Source organism: Macrotis lagotis, chromosome 4, assembly GCF_037893015.1.
Source record: "Macrotis lagotis isolate mMagLag1 chromosome 4, bilby.v1.9.chrom.fasta, whole genome shotgun sequence".
NCBI classification, from domain to species: Eukaryota; Metazoa; Chordata; class Mammalia; order Peramelemorphia; family Peramelidae; genus Macrotis; species Macrotis lagotis.
This window is the reverse complement of record NC_133661.1, coordinates 154,633,105-154,657,720: the sequence shown is the minus strand read 5'-3', so window position 1 is coordinate 154,657,720 and position 24,616 is coordinate 154,633,105. Positions and strand designations below refer to the sequence as shown.

The 24,616-nt window shown below is 34.4% G+C and overlaps 1 protein-coding gene across 1 annotated transcript; it reads right to left on the bottom strand.

Annotated features, from left to right (window-relative positions):
* Window positions 1-309: 309 nt before the first annotated feature.
* Window positions 310-24,315, bottom strand: LOC141521657 (protein zwilch homolog). Its single transcript, XM_074234441.1, is given in 20 exon segments — window positions 310-389; window positions 1,267-1,381; window positions 4,148-4,260; window positions 4,335-4,430; window positions 5,837-5,973; window positions 8,146-8,174; window positions 8,596-8,704; window positions 8,706-8,753; window positions 8,948-9,027; window positions 10,066-10,171; window positions 11,194-11,243; window positions 11,620-11,713; window positions 14,617-14,688; window positions 15,291-15,446; window positions 15,788-15,867; window positions 16,534-16,733; window positions 17,783-17,901; window positions 20,831-20,917; window positions 22,139-22,178; window positions 24,194-24,315. Coding segments are annotated over 19 exon segments (1,758 nt in total). The 5' UTR covers window positions 24,247-24,315; the 3' UTR covers window positions 310-389; window positions 1,267-1,292.
* Between the last annotated feature and the right edge of the window lie 301 nt (window positions 24,316-24,616).

The following is a 24,616-nucleotide window of genomic DNA, read 5'->3' as shown; positions in this document are numbered from 1 at the left end:
CACTCAATTCTCAATATTTAATTATAGAGACACCAATTTATAGTAAATCTGAATAGTTGAAAATATGAACTGATCTTTTGAAGGTTTTTTCAATACTTTCAATAACCTTTCAGTAAAGTTACATTAGCTGAAACAATGAGAAACTGACTTATGATCCCTGTCTTCTTACATTTCAGAGCCCTTGCTAAATCACATGCAAATGGTTACAGAGATTGTGGTGCCTACAGTCTGCACACTTTGTATACTTATAAGTGCAGTTCTACTGATGTTCCTTCTTCAGAGGAAAAGCTAAGAAAAGTTTACTAACAAAATAACTTCATTCCATATAAAGTTTAGTGTCTTCATCTTCGTTTGGCTTCAAAGGCCTGCAGAGTTTCCTTTTTTGGTTACTGTGATGACAAAGAAATTATTTTTACATACACATAACTGACACCATTTCCAATATACAGTGTCATTAAAACCGATTTGGATTTTAGTCAACTTGTGTCTTTTTTTTTTTTAAGGTTTTTGCAAGGCAAACAGGGTTAAGTGGCTTGCCCAAGGCCACACAGCTAGGTAATTATTAAGTGAGGTCACATTTGAACCCAGGTACTCCTGACTCCATGGCTGGTGCTCTATTCACTGCGCCACCTAGCTGCCCAAAGACTTAAATTTTTACACAAATTATTTTGGTTCATTTTTCTTAATCTTTTTAGAAGTAATACTCTGTATCTGGGACTCATACTAAATATTAAATACTAAACTACTCAAATGAATCCTACCTCATTGAAACAGGTAGTCTAGTCAAATTTGACCTATTTAAGTAACCTATTTTTTTCAAAAGAACTTTTTAATTAATTTCAAAATACTTAAAACTCATACAAATGTCTATCATGTTTAAGCCCTCTGTAAGTGTAAACTATGAAGTCAAAATGCTTAATGTTTTGTACCTATAGTTTAAATAGATTAAAGCAACTATAAAAATCAATGTGTCAAGTTAACTCAAATTCATGAAAAGATAATCACAGCTCTACATGCTTAGTAACAGATTTGCCTTTTTGGACAAGTTACTTGTGGGTCTCAAGCTTTCTATCTCTAAAAAAAGGAGGTTGGATCGGATGATCTATAAAGCTTCTTCCGATTCTAAATGATAGAACTATGGGTATCAAGTATTAGAAAGCTATATTAAATGCAATTATCTATTGCATTAAACCAACACTACTTTGTAAAGAACCTAGGATACTTGCTTGCAAATTTCAAAACATGCTTAAAATAAAAAAAAAATACCTCTTACAAGATGATACCAACATACTTCATGTGAAATGCACTTTGCTGCAGGCAACCATGTTAGTGAAATACATTTTTTCTTCAAGACTATTGTTGAACATTGACTCAGACAGCTCTGTAACAAAAATGAAATTTTAGTGACTACAGAAGAACTTAAAAGAATGCTGAGTTCCAACCCCTTTCATAATTATTAAGAAAAAATTAGGTCAGCTAGGTGGCGCAGTGGATGGAGTACTGACCCTGGAATCAGGAGTACCTGAGTTCAAATACTGCCTCAGACACTTAATAATTACCTAGCTGTGTGGCCTTGAGCAAGCCACTTAACCCCGTTTGCCTTGCCTTTCAAAAAACAAAAAAAATTGCTTTCATTCTACTGGAACATATAAAGTTTGAATGACATGTATATATATATAATACTTTAAGGGGAAAAAAAGCCTCAATTTACAAAGCATATAGCCTAGAAGGTGATTATTTTCTTCTGGGTTTTTCTTCTCAAAATTCTCATTTGTTAAACACAATATTTTAGGCAGATCATTAAATTAGTTTAAGAAGTAGCAATGTCCTAAATGGAAATATTATCTAATTATGGTAATATATCAATAAATACATGGGCAGCTAGACAGAGCTGGATAGAGCACTGGGACTAAAGCCAGGTAGACTAACCTTCCAGAGTTCAAAACTGGCCTCAGATACTGTTTTGTGACCTTGAGCAAGTAACAAACTCATGTTTGCATGTTTCCTGAGAATGAAATGGCAATCCATTCCAGTCATCTCTGGTAAGAAAACCCCAAGAGAGTTCAGAAAGAGTTGAACATGATTAAATAAGACTATTTTGTTTCCTTCTGAGTACTATGCTATGTGCCAAAATAATTAAGGCTGAAGAATTCTGTAAAGATCTGCATTAAATAGTAAATAACCTACACTTCTGGTAATACTTTTTAAGTCAATGCTAGGTCATTCTAACAATTACCCTCAATTTCTTCATGTTCTCCCCTGTTCCATCTCAGTTCCTCATAAAGATAGATGGGAAAACTCTGGATTTTGCCATCATACACAAGTGATCTACTTCTATCTTCATGAACTCTGAAATTCCCTTTATCTGATCATTCCAGTTTTCTGTTCTATAACCCTTAAAACTGTTCTTCACCTCACCACAACCTTCAATCCCGTTACCCCTCAGTTCTTTCCTAGGTCATCAACTTTGTACAAACTCTAGAGTCTCCTTCCTTCCTTACTGTAAAATAGTTCAACTTGTATCCTTTCCTACCATTGATCATACCTCACACCAAGCCAAAACCTTGAATTATTTCCATAATGCCCTGGTTTTTTTTTTTTTTTTAGTTTTTGCAAGGCAAATGGGATTAAGTGGCTTGCCCAAGGCCACACAGCTAGGTAAGTGTCTGAGGCCCAATATGAACTCAGATGCCCCCAACACCAGGGCTGGTGATCTATCCACTGCGCCACCTAGCTGCCCCCTGATTTTCTTATTCATGCACTCCTAAATGGAGGAAGGAAAAATCCCCCAACAAAATACCACCACAAAACCATGTTAACTGGTTTACTGGTACACATTTATCTAACAACATCTCAATTGATAATTCCCTAATTTACTATCCCACTCACCACAGCAGCTTTTCCAAACTGTTTCATCCCTCCAAAATTGAGGTCAATCAATCAAGGACTCCTTCCTACCTCCTCATCACAATTAGAGATGACTCCTGCTACTAATACCTCTCTCTCTTTCACTCTTGTCTCACATAAAGAGGTTGTCTCTTCTCTTCACTAAAGCATGCATTATGTTGGAATCTGGATACTTCACAGCCTTCTAAATGCAACCTTGATCCCATTTTTATCTTTTGTCCATCAGATTGTCCCCTCTATCATTCCCACTCTAATCTTCAATCTCTTTATGGGTTGCTTCTCTGTCAACTACAAAAATGTCCATGTCTTCTCTATCATACACGCTACCAACCCCAGTCTTGTCCTATGCTTCTCCTTTATTTTGTGATTAAACTTAAGTTATCTAGACAGTGCTTCTAGTTTTTCTCTTCTCAAAAGCCCTTACAAATTGGTTTCTGACCACATTTTTCAACTGAAATTGTTTTCTCTGTTGTTACCAAAGACCTTGTAATTGCCAAATATAATTAATGGCCTTTTCTTGATCCTTTGTCCAAGGACTTCTTGCCTTCATGTTATTTCATCTGGTAATGTCATCATGGATTCAGTTATCTCTCTTACATGTCTGCTGGACAAGAAACTCTACTGAGCTTTTTTTGCTCAGACTCAGAAGGCAGATCTAGGACAAACTGGTGGAAGTTACAGGGAAGATTTCAGCATTATATAAACAAAATCTTACTATCATGTAGAATTTCTCCAAGGTGGAATAAATTGCCTCATGAGATAAGTTTTTATCATTGAAAGTCTTCAAATAGAAATTGGCTGTTATGTTTCACATATGAATTGAACTAGGCAATCTGGGTGGCAATAGCTAGTAAAAACAGTGCTAGAAAGAGCCGGAAAAAACTCTAGTATAAATCTGGCTTCAGATACTTAGCAGCTGAGCAAACCTGGGCAAGTCCTTTACATTCTACCTCAGTTTCTCCCAAAATAATAGCATCTTAAACCTGCCCTTAAACCTACTCTGAATTTTTCTAAAACAACCTTTAACCTAAAGACTAAATGTTTAGAAACACCCACTTGAAACAATTTTTGGTGGGTTTATTTACCTATAATGGCTACTGTACAGACTAGGTATTTTAAGACTGGGCCTAAAGTGCTACTAAAATCATCTTTATGACAAAAAAAAATAACCTTTATGAGCATATCTTATTTTCCATTCTATATCAAGTTTTAATTAAAAGAATTTTAAATTGTTCATTACCTTGTTTGTTAAAATTCAGATGACTTATTGATGGGGTATCACTCATTTGCCAAACTGTTTTAACTTCTTTCTGTCCACTACTTATTTCCACTTTCCATTTTTTTGGAGTCTCGCTAATAAAGAAAAAATAGAAAATTATAAAACAGGTTTCTAATAAAAGAATTATTTCAGAATTATAAATGCTTACCTCTGATAGAAATTTTTTATGACAACTGGTCTGATTGGCAGCTGAAATGTATGTTTCTCATTAAGAGGGTTTCTCTTATAATATATTATGCAAGACCTATAAAAATAAAAGTGAAAAGATTTTTTTTAAAAGAGAATAAGGTCCATTCTAAGATAATTATAGAAGTAGAGAAACCCTGAGGATTTATATGATCTAATGCAGTACAAAGCAAAACTAAAACAGCAATTTACACTATGATTATAATAATATAAAAGAAAATAAGTGTCCAAACTTAAGAATTGGAATTTACTCAGTGACCAATCATATCTACAGAAGAATAACAATGAATCAGTTTTCTCACCTCTTGGATTAAGGCAGTAAGACTAAAGTTGTAGCATGTGACATTTTCACAAATGGTCAACATGTGGAAATGTCTTGTGTTTTTTTTGTTAACAGCTCTTGTTTTGAGGGGGTGAGGAAATAGTTAAGAATTGAGTGGGGAAGTAATATTAAATATAATCAATCACTGAAAAATAGAAGAAAGCTAAATGAAATTCAGAGGGACAATAGGCAGGGAAGGGCTATAACTACCATATTAAACTTGAAATATTTACACAAAATTTACACAATAGTTTTATCTGTTCATTGTGAGTATGTTTGTCAAATCCATAATAATACAAAATAACGATGATGAGGGGAAAAAATAAAAGATATGTTTGGGGGTCAGCTAGCTGGCACAGTATATAAAGCACCAGCCCTGACCCTGGGCAAGTCACTTAATCCCACTGCCTTAAATAAAAATTTTTTTTAAAACATGAAAGATACATTTAGAGGGCAAGGAGAGGGATTGGGGATAAGGAATTAGATAAAAGCTTATTTAGATACATACATGCATATATAAAAGAACTCATGTCTAAATAAAAAGTTTTAAATTTCATAAAGTGCTTTTCCTTTACAACAGCCTTGTGAAACATGAAATATCACCACCATTTTGCAGATGAGGATGAGGAAGGAAGTGACTTTTCCAAGGTTATAGAACCATTTAATGCAAGATCTAAGATTTGAATCCAGGTTTCCTTACTCTTCAGTCCAATGTCTTTAAAAATCATTGACATTTCTAAGTACAGTAATCTGAAGAATCTTCTTTTTTACATTTGCAACTAAGAAAATATTGTTTCACTGAAACAATGAAGAGTAGCTCAAAGAAGATTCTAACACTCTCAGTGTAGGGTATTATCCAGTTACATGGAAGTAGAAAGGACATACTTTCTACAACAATTTAGCATAACTTTTAGTCAAAACGAACATCAGTGTCTGTTTATGTTGCAGTGTGAGAGTAACAGACTCAGTAATTATAGCTGAATATGCCACATCACCATACAGATATACCAGTTATCAATCTGATGAAAAGTTATGCTAAGAGTTGTCAGAGCAGTTCTATAATGAGAGGTAGATATAGGCTGAACAGTATTGAAATATATTAATTATGGTAATCACATAATTACATAATAATTACTACTTACTGTGCTAAAGTAAATAGAATTTCATGTGGAAGTTTAAGGTATATCATGCAACTGAGTACTACTTCCAGGATATGGTGGAGTTTCCTTATACGACGAACTTGTTCCAGTGTATCTATGGATGTAGAAATAAAGTAATCCTGAAAGGAAAAAAAGCAAATGGGGGGAAAAAAAAAATGAAATTTTTGCAAAAGAGTTAGCCAAATGAAATAGGTCTAAGTCTCGAAGACTGAGGGAGAGAAAATAAGGCAGAGAATGCATGAATTCTAGTATTATGCTTAAATTACACATTTAAAATAATCTAGGTAAATCAGGATATATATATACATATACATATGTATATGTGTGTGTGTGTGTGTGTGTATATATATATATATATATATATATATATATATATATATATATATATATATATATATATATAATATATGTATATTCAAAGCAAAGAGAAAATGGCTTCTCATTTAAGTACCAAGAAATGATGTATTGGTCCAAATATAGGGGCCACTTCCTAAAACAGAGTATTTGCCTAAACTTGTATTTTTGTGAAAAGGGGAAAAAAATAAATATAGATCATGCTTTAATCCAAGGTGAAGTAATCCAGGGTGAAGTAAAGGGGGAAAATTATTAATCTTTAGATCAGAACAATCCCTTACAACTATAAAAGCTGTTCTTCTGAGCAGATCAGAAAGTGGTTTATGGGTATTATACATCATCAGGAGCAGAGTGCTTATGTGTGTGTGCATTCAAGTGAGTGTGTGTGTGTGTGTGTGTGTGTGTATTTAGAGTTACACTTCCAAATGGATGTCCTATTAAAATATCTTAAATTCACTATATTCAAAAGATAACTCATTATCTTTCTTCCAAAACCCACCCCTTCTCTGAACTTCTCTACCCATTAGGCTACTTTCCAAGTTCTTCATTACTTCTCAATTTTGGAGTATTAAAATAACCCTCCAATTGATATACCCATTCCTATTCTTACCCTCTCCAATTTACCCTCTACACTGCTGCCAATGGGATATTCCTAAAGCAGTGACTAAGCATGTCCCACATCCCTTTTCTAAAAACTCTAGTGGCTTTGTGCTATCTCTAGGATTAAATACAAATTCCTCTTTTGGCATTTAAAACTCTTTACAATTCAGTCTCCCAACTCATTGTACATTATTAATTTCTTTTCACATTCTCTATAGTATAGATATCTGGATTATTTTTGTTCCCCACATGTATTATTTCAACTCATCTTCTAGTCTATTGTATGGTTAATACATAGGATAAAAGATTTTCCATGGTAAAGCCTTATAGCTTACAAAGAATTACTGACCCCCAATTTACCCCTGATGTATAGGGAGGGAGGGGGAGGTGAGCAGGATTATCTCAAGCACATATTTAAAATAGCTTGAGTATTTAAAAGAACAGCTGAAAGCCCTTGACTGGTCCTGGCCAGACTCTCAAGGCCATACTTGATTAACATTGCCTATCTCTTTAGGAACTAGCCATTCCTGAATGTAAACTCCTAGGACAACCTGGAAAATTTAGTTTTATTCCATTAAAAAATTGGCAAGAAACCTTCTTTGTTCTCAAGCTATAATATATAAGATCTAATCACACCCTAGCCTAATTGGAGTTTTTGCCCATGAGGACACTCTGCCTGGGACCCTTCCCAGTTAGGACTCTGTTGAAGCTCCCCTGATTGTTGATGTTTTCTCTTAATATCTATGTTTATGTAGGGCTTTGCCCTTCTGTTTAGATTAATCTCATCATCCACATCTCTTAGAATCCCTAGTTTCTTGGCCTTCTACATGAGGCCTTGGGTATTAGTGCCTCCTCTTCAAAACTTCTATGTAAGTTACTCATATTGTAAACATGTTGATTTCCTCCAAAGATCATGTACTTCTTGAAACCAGTTATGGTTTCTTTTTTGTCTTTGAACCATCAGATCCTGGCACAGAAAAGGATTTTAATTAATGCCAATCAATTGATCGTCCAAAGAAGCATAATATTTAACATACATGTGAAAGATGATACAGATTACTTTTTTTTCCTTACAGAAATTAAACCAAAAATACAAAGAACTGGCAAGTCTGTGGTAATATACCATTTACTCTATATTCATTCCATGAATTTATAGGTCTCTTTCAGGATACACATGTCTGTGAATTCTGTGAATTAATTTTGTTATTGGATTTTCCAACGTTCTGAATAAATAGGTCTACAGTGGATTTAAAAACAAAGTATATCTATCTATCTATATATAATTCAAAATTATTAAAAAGTGCAAAGCAAACTGGAAACCGTCAAAATAAACTTACCAAGTGGTTTAATGATGCAAGCTCCTGGCCTATTGAAGAAAATTAAATACACATAAGTAGGAAGTATATCCACAACAACAAAAATCAAGCTCCTTTAAGTATCAAAGTATCTACTTGTAAATGTTACAATTTTAACGCACTTTAATGAATTTTTTCATATTATTTTGTACACACATATATTTTATATAGAGTATTTTTTAAAAATGACAAAACAAAACATAAAGGCAGAATTTTATACTAAAGTAAGCCACAATTATACATTGTTTATCCTTGAAATTATAGTTTGTTTAATAATTTCTAGGTTTCAAGTGTTGGATGTGAGTAATCAACTCGCATTAAAATATTATAAGACAATGAATAAGACCTGTTATCTAAGTATCTAGATTTTAGAAGGTTGGTGTAATTAGGGATGATAATGGATAACTTAAGAGAAAGGAACAACAGACTTACCTATAAAAAAATTGATGTAATCTCGCTTTATCTTGTCCAAACCAACCTCCAAAAGCATTCGAATTGGAGTAGTACCAGTGAGTGGAATTATATCCATGACTCCACGGTAAAGACTGCTGAATGTGTTTAGTTAATAAACCACTACTCCCTCTGTGGAGCTAGAGATAAAACATCTTTTTTAGATATGTTAACATCATTTAGGTGAACATAAATTCATGGATCTAAATAAGGTTTAAAGCATTTCGTTTATCATTTTTATATCCTCCCCTTCAACTGAATCAAATCTATTCACACACTGGAAATCCCCTAATTTAAAAATCATATAAATTAACTGTCTAAAATATATACATACCCATGGTTGAACATCCCCACGTCTTAAACACTGTAAGATCAACGTAAAGCACTTCACCAAATCTTGGTATGAGGTGACACCTTTAAAACGCAAATTACAGTATTCATTTTTATAGTTTTTTTGCAGTTGTTTTAAAAGAAAAAATTTTTTAACCTGTCAGGTAAAAGAAAAATATTTACTTTTGCAATGAAAAAGACTAAACCAGGTTAAAAATTTTAAATTAAGTCTAATAAGTTGATGATAAAATGAGGGAATCAAGTATGTAGTCTATAGTATAAAATATCAGAATGTGTGGAATTACAACGAGGTAGTTTAATAAAAAGAGCCCCAGATTTAGAGATGGAGAACTTGAGCTAGAATTCTATTCTACCAGCTTTTGTTGATCTTATCAACAAAAGTCACTTGATCAGTATGGCTCTTCAGTTTTCTTCTTTACAGAATGAGGACATTAGACCAAATGGTTTCTGGAGTCTAACTCTTAATCTATGATCCTATAAGACCCTATATCCAACAATGTTAATTTATAAATGAAAATAGAAATTTTCTGAGACAAAATATTTTAGATTCACTAATGAGTAACCCCTTTATATTTCTTTTTTTTTTTAAAGGTTTTTTGCAAGGCAAACGGGGTTAAGTGGCTTGCCCAAGGCCACACAGCTAGGTATTTATTAAGTGTCTGAGACCGGATTTGAACCCAGGCACTCCTGACTCCAGGGCCAGTGCTTTATCCACTATGCCACCTAGCTGCCCCCAACTCTTTATATTTCAATGTTAATGAAAAGTTAACCAGAAACTCAAAATAATTGAAACCATGGATGATTAATCAAAATTTAAAGTGGAGGGAAAAAAATCTAAAGTGGATATTATGCTGATTTCATTAGGTTTTAAAATAAACCTAAAATATAACCAGTAAGATTTATTTTCTTGGGGCAGCTAGGTGGTGTAGTGGATAAAGCACAGGCCCTAGAATCAGGAGTAGCTGGGTTCAAATTTGGTCTCAGACACTTAATACTTACCTAGCTGTGTGGCCTTGGGCAAGCCACTTAACCCCGTTTGTCTTGCAAAAACCTAAAAAAACAAAACAAAAAACTTATTTTCTTAACAGAACAGACACTTACTCATTCTCATTTTGCACCACAGCTGTTCAGCAAAATCCAGATCACCTCGTACTGTGAAAAGACACCTAATGGTATCATCAACTGCAGCAGTATCACATTTCAATACCTGAAAAAGAATCAAAATTTAACAAAATGCTTTATTTGCCAAAAACATAAAGATTTCTAGGTCACCAGAAAAAAATTTTAAAACACAGTTCCTCTATTTGTATAATTCACCTATTTAAGTTTAGGCAAACATTTTTAAGAAGTACACATATGTATATACTACATGCACCCCAAATGTATTGTTGTTCATTTATTACAGCTATGCCTGACTCTTCTTCATGACCTCATGGACTTCTTTCCATTGGATTTTCTTGGCAAAGATAGTGGAGTGATTTATTATTTCCTTCTCTAGTGACAAATACAGGTTAAATGACTTGCCCAAAGTCACAAACTAGGAAGTTTCTGAGGCTGGATTTTAACTGATTCCAAGTTCAGTGTTCCATCTATCTAGCTGCCATGTTTACTGAACAATGAGTTACATACACTTTTATTCAAGCAAGAATATTTAAGTAATTTTATAAAATGCAACATTAGATGCTGAAAATAGTTCAAATATTTGTTTCCAAAAAGCACACATCCAAATTTTCTTTATCATATAACTACTGGTTAAAGTTCATTTGCTTAGGCAACACATCTAGCCTAGTTTCAACACTCTTGTCCATTTTTCTGGCACTTTAATATACCAATTTATCTTTATAAATATATAATTTGTAAAACTTTTAATTTATATTGTATTATACATATAACTATTATGTTACTTATAAAGATAATATATTTTAGAAATTTATCATGTAAATTTATCAGTTGCTTTCTGGAAGGCGAAAAAGAACAACAGAATAAAGTCTTTAGGAATTAAAATTACCAGCTAGCCTGACTTCTGGGAAGAACTCCAAAAATAAGATCAAATAGTAAGGGAAGCCTAAGGGCTAACTTTTTCTGAACTTTCCATGGAATACCAGGGCTACTGTTATAAAAATCATATATAATGAATTCATTTGAGAAAGCATGAAGTCAAATACCCAGCATACTATGGAATGAAGAATTATCTGTGAAGAGTCTTAATAAAAAAAAAAATCTACATACCTTGACTTTTTTTGCTGAATTATCAATTCCATCCAGCCTACTCTTTAAATCTAAAAATGGAAAAAAAGATGGCATTAATGATTTTCTGTCCTGTTTTACCCCTTCCTTTCAAAGATGGAATATGCTATAAAGAAGCAAAGTCATGATTTAAATCTAGATCTTATGACTGGAGTCAATGTTTTCCCCTAATATCTTTTATCTACTTGCTAACATATAATTTCTAAGGATAAAACAGTATTATCATTATGTAAACAAATCTAAGTATTAGAACTTCCGGAAACTACCTCTCTTTTTACATCTACTACATAATACTACAAAATAGAAGCTCTCTTTCTTAACCACAACAAGCTTTCTTTAGCCAAAGTCCTGCTCAGACAAACCAAAATGATTTAAGTTGAAAACATGAAGTGAGCTAGAATCAAATACCATTGAGAAACTCCTGAACAAGGTCAACAGATGATTTAGCCTCCACAGGCACAGGCCAGTCAGTAACACCAGTTGTCAATCCATCAGCCAAAGCCTATTAGTAGAAAATACATTGCTCATGAAATCAACAAATGTCAATAAAATGCCCAAGCAAGTTAGCACATTATTCTCTAGTGTTTTATTTGTTATTTAAAATAGCTCACATTTCTTCCACAAAGTCCTATTAGCATGCTTCTTCAGGGCATCAAGTTTAACAAGACTATTCCAATAGAAACTTAGCTCTGGTAGGCTCCACTGTACTGGGGAAAAAACTGTATAATCTCAGTAAGATTGTGACAAGCATAGTTTAAGTAAGGAAAGAATCATCACCAACAGGCTGGCCACTTAATGCTGAAACACACAAAATGTGGTCCTTGGCCTTAAGTGGTCTTTTCACCTGCAGTAATGGCAGAGTGGCAGTAAAAGGGATGAGAAAGGTGCTAACAACTGCAGTTTTAGACAGTCTATCAATTTCAACTTGGTTGTTACTACTTGAAATGTAAAATTCATGTCTAATGAACAACAAGTAGGCATATCATGGGAGAAACTCAGTTCTATAAATGCTGATATCCCAAAAAATTAAATCAGAAGACAGAGGGAGTTGCAACTAACTGAAAGAATAGCTTAAAGTTTAAAATTTAATTTATTTTCAGACCTGCAATCTCCCCCCCATCCATTTCTCCCCTCCCATTTAGACAAGGAGAAATACACTACAAATATGTAGTTAAAAATAAAATAAATTCATGCAACAGCTGTTTAAAAAAATGTCCAATCTTTACTTTGAGTCTATTTCCTCTTCATCAGGAAGTGAGTAGCATGTTTCAAGAACAGGCAATATGTTTCCACTGGAATTGTCATTGTGTTGATCAGATTTTCCAAGTTGTTTTGTTTTTATGATATTGCTATTATTGTGGTTCTGTTCACCTCACTTTGCATCAGTCCATACAAGACTCAATGTTTCTGTTCCCTTTACCATTTATTATAGCATAATACTATTTCATTACATGTATATACACCTTGCTCAGTCCTTTCCCAGTTGAAAGGCACCCTCCCCTCCACTTTTCAATTCTTTGTCATAACAAAAGTGCTATGAATACTGCTATACAAATAGGTCTTTTAAGGAATTGGTTTTACTGAACATGCAAAGGGAACAAAAAAAAAAATCTAATTTCATGGGGCATTTGGCACTGCACATTGTGGTGAATATTTATTAAAAGATCATTGGGGGTGGGGGGCAGCTAGGTGGCACATTGGACAGAGTAAGGGCCCAGAAGTCAGAAGACCTGAGTTCAAATTTGACCTCAGACACTTAATAATTGCCTAGCTGTGTAACCTTGGCCAAGTCACTTCATCCCATTGTCTTTGCAAAAAAATCCCCAAATACATAAATAAATAATGAGCTAGCAAAAAGACCATGAGAGGTTTAACATTTGATGCAAAGAATGGTGAAGCAGAGAAATTCTAGGAACTTGATCAGATTATTTAAGTGAAATCAAAATATGCTTATATGCTTTGTGATTTTAATGTAAAAGTAGGGACAAGTGAGGATAATGGTAAATATATTAAAAGGATGGGTCTGAAATTAAGTAAGGAGTGGCTAAAACTTGAAGACTACAAAGACCCTAAGCCTCAACATCAAGAACAATTTAAGAAAAGTTAATGACACCAAATAAAAAGCTGATTCACTTTGACAAACAGGAAAATCATATTTCTGATTGGTGAATTCTTCCCGAATGACAAGGGTATGGGGTCAGATGCAAAACAATCACCAGAGAAAGGAAACCCAAAGAGACTTACAATATAACTTAAGGCAGAAAGACATAATACACTAAAGAGAATACTGATATAGAATATTCACTCATTTGTAAAATTATACAGAGCAGATTTTGAATAGTGCTTAAATCAGCTAAATAGTGAAAGGTAAAACTAGTAACCACAGGAACTTAAACATTACAGTCCCAGGTGCACTAACAAATAGAAAAATGATTTTCTGGAAAATAACCAAATTAGACCAAGTAAATAGTAGATTTGTGTTGGAGGTGACACAATTGTGAGAATTTTCAGGTACTGATTCACAAGCTGGTTGAAGGAAAGAAAGATAAAAAAATTGCATGGAGAAAATAACCTAGAACTTAATAATTCATCAAAAAAGAATGACATTGGCTAACATTTATTCCCATCTTCAAGCCTACATAAAATCTTTACGAAATCATTGACACACACATACTCAAGAATTTAATGAAATTATTTATAGGGAAAAGACAAATGAGAATTCAAAGTAGACCACACTTTTACCATTACACAGATGATTGAATTATGTTTATAAGCCCAGTGATTGGGGACTAGCTATACAAATTGTGAAACATGAGTGGATTAGAATACTGTGGTGTTGTTAAAACAAGAAAAAGATGACTTCCGAATTTTTCAAATTTTTTTGAAAAGACTGCAGAGAAGCACAGGAATACTTCTATCTACTGCTGCAGAATTAAAGAATCAGGAAAACAATTACATTTTTAAAAATCTTGGTTACAAAAGAAACACAGACCCCTATTTTTTAATATTATTCCAAAATGTGTTGCATGGCTATGAGTTATTAACACTACGAACACTACAAAATAGTGAACTAAAAAATGAGTATCAGAGGCCCACAGAGAGCTACATAATAGAGATGAAAAGGCTGTAACATAATAACTAAGAAACTTGAAGAATTGGAATACCATAATCTGGAAAAGTAGAATGAGCATGTATGAATGATTTGTGAACTGTTTTATGAAGGGACCATATAAACTGATAGAAATAGAATTTCACTTTCTCAAAAGTAGTAAAATGAGAAGTAACTCTTTGTTGAGTGTGTGTGTGATAAATCATCCAGTAACCTAAGTGTGAGAATCCCAACTAAAGAAGAAACAGAAAATTTCATTATCATCTAAATTTGAGGAAAAATGCAATTTTACTCACGATTAGAAACTTCAGTTCCCGATGCAGATGGTACAAAGGGCTTCTAGGATCTCCAGGTTCCACTTTAATATTCTGAAAATTCCCCACAAGTAAGTTTTTAGTACTAATCTTACATATAAGTCTACAATTAGTTACATTTCCAAGGTCCCCTACCCCCCCCCAAAAACAATAAAAACTTAACCCCATAATTCCACTGCAATGTGTATGTCTGATGCTATTAAAGATGAAAAGGGTAAAAGAGTAACCACAGGGGGAAGCTAGGTGGCGCAGTCGATAGAGCAGCGGCCCTGGAGTCAGGAGTACCTAAGTTCAAATCTGGACTCAGACACTTAATACTTGCCTAGCTGTGTGACCTTGGGCAAGCCACTAACCCCATTGTCTGGCAAAAAAAAAAGAGTAGGGAGAAAAAAGCAAAGAGATCCTTTCCCCCTCACTTATAATTAATTTCAGAAATTTCCAGAAACATTGTCAATTACTGGAAGGGTCTTGAAATTTTAGGTTTATGAGAATTAGATTTTATTAATAAAAAAGATGCCCTCTACAAAAGTTATGGAGGGACCAGAACAAGAAGAGAAGCATTTCTGAATGCTCAAAATAGAAAGATGTTGTTCCCTGTGACAAAGTAATTTTTGTGAGATCTGGATAGTAAAAGGAGAAAAAAAATTATTTCTTACCAATACTGAAGAAGAAGTGAGAGGAGGTGTTTGAAGAAGCACATCCACAGGACTCCATGAAATATCCAAACCAACAGTAGTGTGTGAAAAGGGAATTGAATCATCTAAGGGAGTGGATTTAAACAGCTCATACTGAGCATAACCCCTGGTTGTTACCTGAAAAGAAAAACCTATATTAATCATATAATTAAGAGTAAAGTCCTCATAAAAAACAGTAGTAACAGAAAATACTTACTTTCCTTCTTAAGGATACCAAAATCAGACACAATATTATAAAATGTCCTAACATCTTCTACTTTATTCTATCTACAAGTCAAGAAACATTTTAAATTTATTTTTTTTCTCTAGACTACAAACCAACATTATGAAAATAGTGTCAATTAGAATTCTTAACATTAAAAACTTTCATAGAAAGCTGTATGTGCACACACATAATACCTAGTTTTAAATTAAAATTTAAAATGACAGTCAACAATTACAATATTTAAAACACATACAGTGGATGACTTATGTCTTTTCAGGTGCGAACTTTTCAAATCTTCAAGATTTGCAGAAGGGTTTTTTTCAGGTGTGGGACCTGGGGGAGAAAAAAAAAATCTCAGATTAAAACCCCAGTTTAGGTTTAGAACTCTCAAAAAGTTAATTAACTTTCCCAGCATCAAAAACTGGTAGAAATTTTGAGAGGCAAAATTAGAAAACTCGAGTTCAAATTGTGGTTTTGCTTTTTATAAACTGGGTGACTTTGTAGATATAACAACCACTCAAACTTCCAATTTCTCAATATGTAAAATGAACAAGCTGTCTTCTCTAAAAACTAAGGATACTGAAATTTTTTTAGAAGTCAGAATTAATATTTCAGTTTTCACCAAGAATATCACACTAAGAAAGAAGTACTCTTAATTTTTTCTGTACTTTAACTGCTTATGGACAACAGTTTTCAATTAGAGAGCTTGAAATAAATGAAATCTGAATGTAGACCACCAATAATAATATTTAACACGCAGTACCTACTATGAGATTGGTGAAACAGTATAGTCAATTTTTTTTCTCATCTTTCTAAGGCAAAAACTGACTGCTAAACTTCTGAGGCTGTGTACAGCTTGGCTAATATATGACCTTAAAAAGTTGCAGTTAATAATACTTAAAACAGTTTTAGAAATTGTTTGCTTTATACTAACATTTGTATGCTGTTCCCTCTAAAGTGATGTCATCCCCCCCAATGATTTAACCCTTAAGATCTCACCTTTACATGTGACTACTTGTAAGACAATTCCTGTAATGCCTTTCTTTGTTCTAATAGGTTCAGCACCTAGCCAACAGGTACTTTCAGGATCTGAGCTGTCACATTTTACCCATAAGGGAGGAAGAGGTTTAACTGGCCTTTTAATCTCCAAATGAATCATATTAGGATTTTGTGTCATGGTGTAAAGTCCAATCAGCTGCCTGGAAAACAGAATTTCAAAGAATTTTGGGTTCAGATTGAGGTTCAAGTTGAAAATTATAATTCTGGCAAATTCAAAGTTTCTCATGAATATGTGCTAGATCATAAAGTGTTATTTTAAAGCTATAGAAAATAACTTTTTTCTATGAATGGTTTTCTATATCCCAGTGCCTAGCACCTAGTAGTGCTAGGGAGATGGTCAATGCTGAATATTTAACTGATTCTTTACAACAGCAATAAGAGATGGGGTTAAGAGAATAAAAGTTTTAGGCAATTAAAAAGCACAAGACATGAAACTATTAAAATTCTCCTCAAAGTGAGGCAGGAAGAGGGTGTTGAAATGCAATCAAGAATATTTTTCTTTTTCCATTAAGAGGAGTACTTGTCATTTCAGAAATAAAGAAATATTGGGTATACAATATTATATACCCTGTTAGATATGGTCATTGTCTTAGTTGATAAACTGCATTTTTGTTGTCATCACAAGATAAACTTGGGGAGATCAATACAATTTAAAAAACAAAATTAAAAAAATGTTTAAACCCCAACAAATTCACTTGGGTAAAAATTACAAATTAATGAGTTTACCTGTTGTAGTGGAAAGAACATTGAAGAAAAACTGGGGTTGATTCCTATCTCTGACACTTCTTTGACACTGAACAATTAACCACTTTTGAACCAGTCTCCTCATATCACATATGGTTATAATGCTTATATTACTTAGGTTACACAGTTGTTATGAGAAAGGTACTTTTAAAACTGCCAAGTTCTCTATCAATGTAAGTAGTTACTCCTATGTCCTTTTACTTCTGAAATCATTTTTGAAATAACAAACATTTAAAAAATTCTCTCCTTTTTTTTTTAGGTTTTTGCAAGGCAAATGGGGTTAAGTGGCTTGCCCAAGGCCACACAGCTAGGTAATTATTAAGTGTCTGAGACCAGATTTGAACCCAGGTACTCCTGACTCCAAGGCCGGTGCTTTAACCACTACACCACCTAGCTGCCCCTAAAATTCTCTCTTTTCAAATAAAAATTTTAAAAGAAAACTCACCTGGCTCTCTTAACAGGTAAAGCAAGTGGTCCAACATTTCCACTGATGGGGAAATCAGAAATTACTGATTCTTCAGACTGTGATTCTTCTGTATGCTCCATTTCCTTTTCTTTTGAATGCTTTAAAAATATTTTTAGCATGATTAGATTAAAGGTCAAAATTAACACAACAGAGCTGACTTGATTAAAACTGTTAATAATTGAGCAATACATAGTCACAAATACTGAAAGATGGAAAAAAGAACCACTACTTAGCACTACAAAGCAAAGTTACTTGATATAAAGTATCAAACCCATAGCTGATCGTCCACAGAACCTTGCTGATAGGACCATTACTCATTTTTTAAGAATTCCCCCATCCAACTTTCATATGACCACTACAGGAAACTGGAACACTTATATAAAGTCATTGTATACCAGCAGCACCCCTAAAAAATGGCTCCCTTCCTTTCCCACTGATTATTTTCACTGTTACCCTGCAAGGCTTAAGGTAACCCTTCCCTTTTGGTTCTAAGATGATAGCTTTTATCTGCACACCCTCAATCAATCATATCCTACTCTTTCATTTAGAGTACAAAAAATTTCTTTACTAGAATATGATGAAGATTCTCAAAGTATAAACTATACCTATTTCTTCCCCTGTTCACATTTTTGCCAATGTCAACTCTCACTCTATCAATAAAGACTGTGGCTCTCTATACATCTTTTTCAACCACAGCAATGACTAAGCTGTAAATATCAAAAAATCCATCACACTGTGACCAACTTGCAGATGATAAACTAGCTGATGTGAACTGTGTTACTGTGATCCTCAGATCTCAAAAGCTCTTCAACCTCAACCTCTTCAGCTCAAACTGCCCAACTTCTCAAGAAGCCTGGCTTTTCTTCACAGTTTGACCTGCCATCAAGTACCAATTACTCTTTCCTCAGGAGTAATTGCTGACTTCCCATATCAATCTTAAAGAACATGGGAGAGATTCAAACATATGCCTATAATGAAATACCAGTGGTATTTGACAAGGGAAATGAATATACTAATGGTAGGAAGAAACCTGGGGATGTAAGCTCTAGAGAAACAACTAAGCTCCTACTGAGCTGTGACACAGGCCAAGTCATTTTGTCCTACTGACCTCTAGCCCACCTGCAAAATGAGGATGGTATAACAATATGGACAAGTTCCCTTCCTCTCTCTCTACAGTTCCTTTATTGAGGTTTCATGGTTGTCTTTTCTCCTCTGCAGGATAGTGTAATGATTAGCATGTAATGGACAAACCTGAAGGTAGGAAGAGCTGGAGGTCAGATCCAGCCTCTGATCTTGAGCCAGGAACTTAATCTCTTCAGTAAAATTAGAGGCTTGGATTGAATGACTTTCAAGGTCTCTTCCAGTTCTACATCTAAGAATTCATAATCCCTAAACTCAGGTCGAATTACACTTCAAGCATTACCAAAGCCCTCCAAGAAGCATTCTTCCTTGTCCCTAGTCCTAGGGACTCCAAGAACTCTTTTTTCACCTTTAGCTAGAGAACTATCAGTTCCAGTTACATAATTGCTATTTTTTTTGTACTCTGTGGAAAAGTTTCTTAACATCAGAACTGAAGTTTCATCCCAAACCATTTTGAGATTGTTATGGCTGCTTATATTATCAGATCCCATAACACCTAAAAAATAATAATCACATTTTTGAGGTATTTAATGCTTTTCAAGAACCCAATTCAATAGGAATTTTCTTTTTAAAATTTTTATTTATGGCAATTGGGCTAAGTGACTTGCCCAAAGTCACACAGCTAGGCAATTATTAAGTGTCTGAGGTCAAATTTGAACTCAGGTCCTCCTGACTCCAAGGCTGGTGCTCTATTCACTACTCCACCTAGCTGCCCCAAAGAATTTTCAAAGAAAAGATGTATCTGACTACTTTGCACAACCCCCTAATGTCTCCAAAAATATTTTGTCCTTACACTAAAATTAACTTACTCTTATATTTCACTACTTTCGATCTCCTCTGAATATTCCACCAGACCCTAGGGAAAATGTCCTCTTCAAAGATCGCTTCAGCCCTGGAACTCTACCACATCACTGTTCAGCTCAGAACCTCAACTCCTTTGGGAACTACTTAATTACTGTGAATTTCTTTGCAAAGTCTCTGACTTCTCCACTATGCTACTTCTTTCTACCCCAGGTTCCCTTTTTCCTACCTCTCCTTTTCAGCTTTCTTATGATTGTTGTCTTCTCCCATTAGAGTTTAAGATCACTGAGGTCAGGCCCTGTCTTCCTTTTTTCATATTTGTATTCTTTAGTGTAGTATCTGGCATACAGTAAATTTGTAATAAATTCTGATTGATCTAAAATCATGATGAATTAGGTCAGGGCTAGATCAAGAACTAGAATATGAAAAAACAAATTATCCAAGTTGCAAAGCAGCAAGTAATGATAATTTCTTATAATTATTAACCTTGTTCTCCTAATTGGTATTACTACTCTAAAACTAACCTACCAAATCCACCATGTTACTGATAGACATAGTAATCAATTGCTTTACAGTTCCATTCACCAGTCCTGGGACTTCCCAGTCCAACATCCTGACCTGGTCACTTCCCTCTATGTGTGATTTTTATGAGATTATAAATTAATGAGTGGTAGAGATTATCTTTTGTATTTTTTGCCCTGGTACTTAACAAAGTATTTGGTACATCCTAAGGGTTTAACAATTTTTTTTCACTGATTCATATTTATATGAAGCTTTACAATAACAAGTAGCTTTACTTATAGAGCCCTGAGTGATTTACTTAAAATATTTGAAAATGACAAATCTACAACTCCAAGGTATCCACTATACCATTCAAAATAGAAATATCCAAGTATGCTGGAAATTTATATTGTTTTAATATTTAATACCCACAAATAAAGGGAACTTTAAGTTAAATATATATGAGTAAGATGATGGAGCCACCAATTACTAAAGTGAAGACCTGACATTTGTAGCACATATGTGAACATTGCTAAAGTGACCACCGTGATGACTAATAATTAAACAAAAGCCAGTCCCACTTACCACTTTCTCCATCACAAATCTCATGCCCCCATAACCTTCCAAAGGATTTGTTCGACTTTCAGTTATCATTTTCACTTGGACATCACTCTGTCAAAAACAGATGAGATTATACTCATGTGAGTTAAGTAAATACACATTATTCTAAGAAAATCTAATGTCTTATTGTATAGCAAAAGACTGCTTTCACACATTTTAATATGCTAATTCCATGAAAGGAAAAGTAGAAATGAGACAGGAATGAGACAAGTATTTTATGGAAGCTTCAAGATAAGAGAGTTAAGAATGAAGAATTAATTAGAAGTGAGAAAATCTGGTTGTCAGTTCTAACATAATGTGTGGTTTTCAAAGCTGAATTTGCTTTCAAATCTATACATGAGAAGATAAAACTAGATTATCTTTAATATTTATAGCTCTATAGCTCTAAACCTGCATGATTAATATTTAAAATTATTTTTGAAGATTTTCTTGCTCAAGCTCATCTCTGCGTCTGGTATGTTCTGCTTCTATTTTTTTCCACATCAATATCAAGGCTTTGAAAGTTAATTTAACTTTCCCCAAAACTCATTTTATATTTGCTAGCTTCAAAAAATTAGTAGCATTCATTTAGTATTATACAATTTAGGACTTTAACACGTCTCTTACAAAACTAATACATAATCTAGCTAATTCACTAACTATATGACATATGCATGTACATACATGTTTATAAAGATAAATCTGAGAGTTCCCTTGAGACAAGAAGACTATAACACATTTTTTTATTTTAACTTTTGGTAGCAAAGGATAAAGATGGATTTATTAAAACCTAATAGATTATTAATGGGGCATAGAGGAAAGAAAAAGGAATGGCCTGTTTTATCATTTAATCAATGCTTCAAATGTATTATTTTTTAAAATTCTCAGAATAAATTTAACATGTGCATTTGGAAATATCTCTTATAGAATATTCTTGCTTTTTATCCAACCCATAAAAAAATATCAGTTTACCTCATAAAAACATCATAGAATTAGTTAAATTACATATTATATTCTGGGTTAAAATATATCATAATTTAATGAAACTAGGAAGATTATTATCTATTACCCAGGTTAGTACCAATGAATGTGAAAACGATTTAATTAAAAATGAACACCTCTTATTTACCTACATTTACATGTATGCAAAAGCATACAAATTCATGGAGGTGATATGCAATTATTTCCCCTCTGAGATATATAAATGGTGGATATTAATTAACTTGTATAAACAATGTTAACTAATTTTAGATATTAAGATTTGTTTAAATGTAAAAAAAAATAACTTTATACCTCAAAGAAAAATGGCTCTTTCTTTACTTCTTTAATTGCTCTGAAACAAAAAAATTTTAAAATGAAGTTAAGTTGACTTAGAATAAAAATAATTCAATACTTATTATCAGTTGTATAAACCTGAGGAGGTCTCTTAACCTGTCTGCCTTAGATTCTTCAACTAAGGCAAATATAATACCAAAGTTCCTGGGTTGAGGATCAAATGAGATATTTGAAAATATCAGTGCCTGGTAGAAGGCAATTAAATAAAATGTTTGTTTCCCTTCTCCCATCCAAAGAGTACAACGAAAACAGACTGAAGTCTTGGATCCAAACTGATCAGTTGGGAATTTTTTTTTTTGCTTGACCATGAGTACCTGTAAAAAAAAGAATTTTCTTTTTCTCAAAGTGTATGGAGGAGAGGTTGGGATGAAAGGTTGGGATGAAGGAAGGAAAAAAAATGCATGTCTGTTAATAAAAAGAATCAATTGTCCAAGTAGCCAAAACAACAGTCTTGTTTCTTCAAGAACAATGTTTCTTGGGGGCATTTAATTACTTTAGGTATTCAAGAGTTAGTACTTTGTACAATTAATCCCAAAAGTTATATGTGTGTGTGTGTGTGTGTGTGTATGAGTACTTTGTACAATTGATCCCAAAAGTTATGTGTGTGTATATACATATATACGAGAGTACTTCGTACAATTCATCCCAAAAATTATATGTGTATATATATATATATATATATATGAGAGCACTTCGTACAATTCATCCCAAAAGTTACATGTGTATATATACATACATATATATGAGAGCACTTTGTACAATTCATCCCAAGTTATATATGTGTGTGTATATATATATGAGAGCACTTCGTACAATTCATCCCCAAAGTTATATGTGTATATATACATATATATGAGAGCACTTTGTACAATTCATCCCCAGTTATATGTGTATATATACATATATGAGAGTACTTTGTACAATTCATCCCAAAAGTTACATATGTATATATATACATACATATATGAGACGACTTTGTACAATTCATCCCCAAAGTTATATATGTATATATTATATATACGTGTATATATATGAGAGTACTTTGTACAATTCATCCCAAGTTATGTGTATACATATATATGAGAGCACTTTGTACAATTCATCCCAAAAGTTATGTGTATATATACATATATGAGAGTACTTTGTACAATTCATCCCAAAAGTTATATATACATATATATGAGAGTACTTTGTACAATTCATCCCCAGTTATATATGTATATATTATATATACGTATATATATATGAGAGTACTTTGTACAATTCATCCCAAAAGTTACATGTGTATATATATATGCATACATGAGACTACTTTGTACAATTCGTCCCCAAAGTTATATATGTATATATTATATATATGTGTATATATATATATATATATATATAGGAGAGTACTTTGTACAATTCATCCCAAAGTTGTATATGTATATATTATATATACGCATATATATGAGAGAACTTTGTACAATTCATCCCAGAAGTTATTTTATTCAGGGTAAGAAAATGTCGTGAAAGACGGGAAGACAAGTGAGAAGCTCCACTCTTTCGCCGACGGTGAGGATGACTCCAGGCCGGCCGCTGGGGCAGGGAGGGCCGTTCACTGAGGCTGGGCGGCCCCCTCAGGGGCCCTCACTCCGGTTTCTTTCTCGCTCTTTCTAGCGCTGCCGCCCCCTCCCCTCCCCGACCAGACAGAGTGGCGGGGAGGCGCCGCGGCGCAGGGGCCGCCTCCGGGCCCGGCTCAATCCGGGCCAATTCTCGGGGGCGCAGCCGGCTTACGGCCCCGCAGCGGGGTGGCCGGGCCGGGCCGGCGGCCTGGGGGGCCCCTCGGACCCCGCCGCGAAGCCTTAGGCGGAGGTTCCGGACTTGGGCGAGGCCCAGGGCCCGGGGAGTAACTGTCCCGCGAGGGGGGTGGGGCGGCCGCGGGCCCGGGGCCCGGGCCTCACGTCCGTCGGCGGCGGAGAGCCGGACGGAGGGAAAGGCGGCAGGGCCGCGCGGGCTGGGGAGACAACTCACTGGACGAGAAGGTTGTACAGCCCGGAGGCCGCCTGGTCCACGTCGGCCAACATCGCGGCCGGGAGTCTGGAGCCTTCCGAGCCACGTCCGCAAGGAGTATCAGCCCCAACGTGCCGACGTCAGAGGGTCATGACCCGCTCCGCCCCGCCGGACTACATTTCGCGTTGAAGGAAACATGCGTCTTCTCCGCGAACTTTTTAAAACAATTTTCATGACAAACAACGCATTTCTTTATTTCTTTATTTAAATAATATTTCCTTCTCTGCTAAAAAAAAAGTAAAGACGAATAACTTTGAGGAAGATTTTTACGCGTGACGTCATACGCGTCACCCTTAGGATCATTCCGCGAAAAATGAGTCCCTGAGGTTTAACCTATATTAAAGGCGACAGGATTATTTCAATAATTTAATTTCACCTTTATAG